This window comes from Daktulosphaira vitifoliae, unplaced genomic scaffold (genome assembly GCF_025091365.1).
Source record: "Daktulosphaira vitifoliae isolate Bord-2020 unplaced genomic scaffold, ASM2509136v1 Scaffold_1, whole genome shotgun sequence".
In the NCBI taxonomy this organism is placed as follows: Eukaryota; Metazoa; Arthropoda; class Insecta; order Hemiptera; family Phylloxeridae; genus Daktulosphaira; species Daktulosphaira vitifoliae.
The window spans coordinates 17176880-17181683 of record NW_026099572.1 but is presented as its reverse complement, the minus strand read 5'-3'; the positions used below and the strand labels follow the sequence as shown (position 1 = coordinate 17181683).

The 4804-nt window shown below is 29.7% G+C and overlaps 1 protein-coding gene across 1 annotated transcript; it reads left to right on the top strand.

The window, feature by feature from the left end:
* Window positions 1-529: 529 nt before the first annotated feature.
* LOC126910497 (uncharacterized) lies at window positions 530-2521 on the top strand. Its single transcript, XM_050693122.1, has one exon. It carries the CDS (start codon window positions 673-675, stop codon window positions 1486-1488), a length of 816 nt encoding a protein of 271 aa, XP_050549079.1. The 5' UTR covers window positions 530-672; the 3' UTR covers window positions 1489-2521.
* The last annotated feature ends 2283 nt before the right edge of the window (window positions 2522-4804 follow it).

Sequence of the window (4804 nt, the reverse complement as noted above, 5' to 3'; positions counted from 1 at the left end):
ACAATTAAAAAATGTAAAAAAAAAATATAGTGTCAAGTATACCTTATTTATTTAAAATTTAAATTTAAAAATACTATTTGTTTAATCCTTTTACTTTTGAGTCTGCCTTTTTTTTCTGACATAACTTGGCCACCTTTGGAAAATACACGTTCACTAGGAACAGAAGTACCTTGTATACAAAAACGCATTTTCATTAATTCAAACAAATTTGGATAAACGTTTTTGTTTTCGTTCCACCATTTTAATGGATCATTTGTCTTTTGTAATAAAGGTTTTTGAAGATATTTATCAATTTCAATAATCATCAAGGCTTTGGGATCTCGAGATTGAACTATGTCAGTTACTTCCAAATAAAAGTCGTTTCAAATTGAATTCTCTTTGCTTGGACTATTATTATTTGAGCAGTTCGCTGCCTAAGGTCACTTAGATCGTTTTTCGGGCGACACTGGAAACGGGTAGATAAACTATTCATAAGTACCCCTACCAAATTTCATAAAAAAATATCAATTATTGAGGTCGTGGTGAACAAATGAATATAGGCGCGTAAATGAAAGCGCTGCGCCAATTCACAGTTTCATTCCCGTGTAACAGCTGATTAGCATAGTGCGTTAGTATACAGAGGCTTTTATAAATAACTATTGTTTAATATTATCCACTTGAAGAATAACAGCTATGGATGTATCAACATCAACAACTTCAACTTCCATGGCTAGTGACAATCCGGGGTTAAAAAGAAAGTTAAAAAATGGAAAATGGGCCCGTAACAAAAGAAAAGATAAACGTAACAGCGGCAAAGCGTATAAAAATATAGCTGGAAATTATGTATCTCGTAAACAGTTTAGAAAGATAGAACATTGTTGTCGGGCCCAATGTTTTTCAAATTTTAATAGAGATCCCCAAAAAGAGTTTTTTAGAAATTTTTATGTTTCACAAGATAAAGAAAAGCAGGATACTTATTTAATGAGTTGTGCACATCGTGAAGGAGTTAAACGTCATAAACTGGCTCCCGTAACAAAAAACCGAGAGTTTTCGTGGAAGTACAGTTTAAAATTACATGGAAAAGATATAAGTGTGTGTAAAGAGTTCCTTATTAGTTTATATCAAATCAGCGATGGCAGAATGAAGACCGTATTAAGGTTTTGCAAACAAGGCGTTTCCCAAGCTACAGAAAATCGTGGCAAACAGCCGAATCCTAAAAAAATACCTGATGAAGTTTGGGCCTTAGTTAAAGAGCATTGGTTCCTTATACCTCATAAAAAGTCACATTACGGAGGTAAAAAAACAGAAAGAAAGTTTTTTACAAACCCAAACATAACGGTAAAAGTTTTGCATTCCTCGTTTTTGAGTTATTACCAAGAAAAAATAGGAAAATCTGCTACTCTAAAATATAAAGCTTATCACAAATATTTTCGTAAGAATTCAGATTATTCAGTGCGTGCGCGCAAAACTGACGTTTGCGACTTTTGCACCGAGTGTAACATAAAATAGGAAGCAAATCCAAATGACCCTTGTGCCGAAAAATATCATAGTCATGTAAATAGTTTCAAAAAAAATGCTGCTTTAAGAAATAATCTTGTGAAAGTAACTGCAAAAAATGACAACTTTAAGACATCCGTGATTGAGTTTGATTATGCTCAAAATTTACCTCTCCCAAAACAACTAAATGTGAATTCGGCATATTATAAACGCCAACTAAACATGTACGTTTTTAATACTCATCATTTCAACGACGAATCAAGTAAATTTTTTTTGTTTTCTTGAATCTGAGGGCAAACAAAACGCAAACTCCGTTTGTAGTTTTATGTACAGCTTTGTAAATGAAAAAATAATTAAAAGTCCTGAAACAAAAAATATTATCTTTTTATCAGATTCGTGTGGAGGTCAAAATAAAAATAAAACTCAAGGAATAACCATAACGCACATTTTACCAATTCGCGGTCACAGTTACTGTCAGTGTGACAGAAACTTTGGCTGTTACGGTACTGTGTTGAAAAGGCATGAAGTAATTGAAACAGTCGAAGATTATTTAAATTTAATGCAAACTTCTAGAACGAGGCCCAGTCCATTCGAAGCTAAGATATCTTCTTCTTTACTTGAAGATTGGGAGTCGGCTTTGGAACCTCTTTTTTTAAAAGCGCCTGCATTGAAAGGCAGTACCTTTACTATTCAGAAGTATGTAAAATTAATATTCAAACCAAATAAAACTTTGGTAGCTTATCAGGACTTTGATGAACCTGGCCACACTTTTAAATATTTTAAAAGGAAAGTTTTGTTCCTCAAAAAGAAGAGTTAAATTTGCAAAAAACTCCCAAAATTGCTTTACCACAACCTAAAAAGAATGATGTTTTATCTTTTATGCGATTTCTCAAATCTGAGAACCGTAATTTTTATGATGGAGCTTTTGCTGAGTGCGAGGTAAATGAGAATGAATCAGAGTTTGAGTCCAATGATGATTTTTTATAAATATTTAATAATAAAATGTAATTTTGTAACTGATGTAATGTAACTAAAAAATGGCTTTTTTTTTCAACTCAATATTGTACTGATATTCAATAAAAAAATATGTTAAAAAAGTATTATTATAAGTATTTTAGTTAAAGTGAATAATAATTATAATTTTATGACTGATTATTTGAAAAAATCAATAACTTTTAGTCGTTCGCCTGAATAACGACCTAAGTGATTTAATATTTAAACGGTTATTTAACAATTAAAACATTAAAATTTTAGTTCTTTGATCATGAATTTTCATTGTATGATACTGCTACTTACATTTGAAAAACTTAGTTTTCTAATTCTCGCTCTTCTCCTTAAAATAATACACTTTTAAATCTTTAAACCGTGTTTTCTCAAAACTATGATTTGTCACTTAAGTCATTATTGCAGCGAACGGCTCATTTGTTGGTGAATTTGTGTTAGGTAATAAGTTATTTTGCTGAATATTTTTTTCATTTATTAAAACTTTTCCTTTTTTTTATTAAAGAACTTTTAGCATCTAATTCAGTATAATTCAGTAGGATTTTTAAATCCATATTTTTTGAACCGAGGATCCAATAATATAGCCTCAGCTAATAATATATTTTTTTAAATTTCACCAAATCTCTTATTGGTCTCTTCCGTTAAATTATTTATAAAATTTTTTATTGTTGGAATTGACTGATATTGTGTCATTAATTTATTACAATAATTAATTAATGCCTGGCTAAATAAAATTATTTTAGATATTGTTACTCATTACTCATTTCAAGAGTTATTTCCTCAAGATGTTTTAGTATGTGACAATATTTACTTATTATTTGCCAATCTTAAGTAGTTAAATTAACATCATAATTTAAATCAGCTAAAGATGATAATAATGGAATTTTTTATTCCAAAAACCGTGTTAAACATATGAAACGTGGAATTCCACCGAGTGACTACGTCTTGTATCAGTGTATAAACTGGAGAATAACCTAATTGTTCCTGCATTTGGTTTAATTTTTCAGTGGCAAATGTACTTCTTTTGAAATATTTCACAGTAGTTTTAACTTGAGATCTAGTTTCTTTTATTTGTTCAAGAGAAGATTGTACAATAAGATTTAGGGTATGAGCAAAGCATGAGATATGTCTCCACTGACATAAATGAATTGCTGAAGTAATGTTTGCAGCATTGTAAGTAGTACAAGCCGCTACTTAATTTTGCAAACCCCATTGCCTAACTGTACTTTATAAGAAATCTTTTATGTTTTCGCTTGTGTGTCTCATTTTAAAAGCAGCACACGAAAATAAATATAACTTTAAAATGCAATTTTTGATTAATGAAATGTATAGTAATTGACATATAATTCTCAAATTTTACAGATGTCCATGCATTTATTGCATGCATTGTTTGGACAACATACTGTGCATTCAATTCTAGGTCGATTGGACCTCTTATGCACTTTATTACAAAGAACAGGCAATAATGATGTCGAAATGGTTTTTCTACGTGGAAGAGAATATTCAGGGTTCAACATATGTATAAGTTTTTTAAATTCAACATCATCAACAATACTGAATGGGTAATATTCTTTAACTACCATTTTTATTACCTGTTCAATTAATTGTCTTTTAGATGCAGTTACTGGTTTGCTCAAATAATTAGAAATATGGGATTGTTGTGGACGATTTGATAATGATGACTCATGATAAGAAATGGGAGATCTTTCTCTATTAGCTGAAGAAATTAATGGTGTACCTGGATTGGATGATGTTGATGCTGATATGATGTCACAAGTAAGAGGGTCATCTGGATTATTTTCTTCCAGATCAAAATTAGGCCTTTGACGTTTGGACAAATCAATTGTCTGATGTTTTGATTTAATGTGTCTTAACAAATTTGTTGTTGACGATTGATTAAATTTAAGAATTATTTTTTATAAACCATATTTAGCTTTGTCATTGTCAGCTATTATAAAATAATCCCAAATTACACTAGTTTTACGAATCATTTTGAAACAAAAATCCAATTTTATATTGAAAAATATAAAGCACTTCGAACAAATTACTCTGTTCACTGATGTGAATGATGATTATTATCATAATCATAATCATAGTATTAAGCAACTTTAACTTGCATTAACATGTTTGAACTTGCCATCATGTACTAAAGTATAGTAACCCAAAACAATGTTGTATACGTATTTCAACAGGAACCTTGTTTAGGGATACTTTAACGATTTTTTTATGTTTTTTGAAACAAAAAATAAATAATATAATTTTTTGAAACACTAATATATATGTATTTTATAAATATATTTTATATAATTGTGTGTAATATAATATC

Coding starts and splice junctions, on each gene's coding strand:
- LOC126910497 (XM_050693122.1), top strand. CDS start 673: ATGGATGTATCAACATCAACAACTTCAACTTCCATGGCTAGTGACAAT.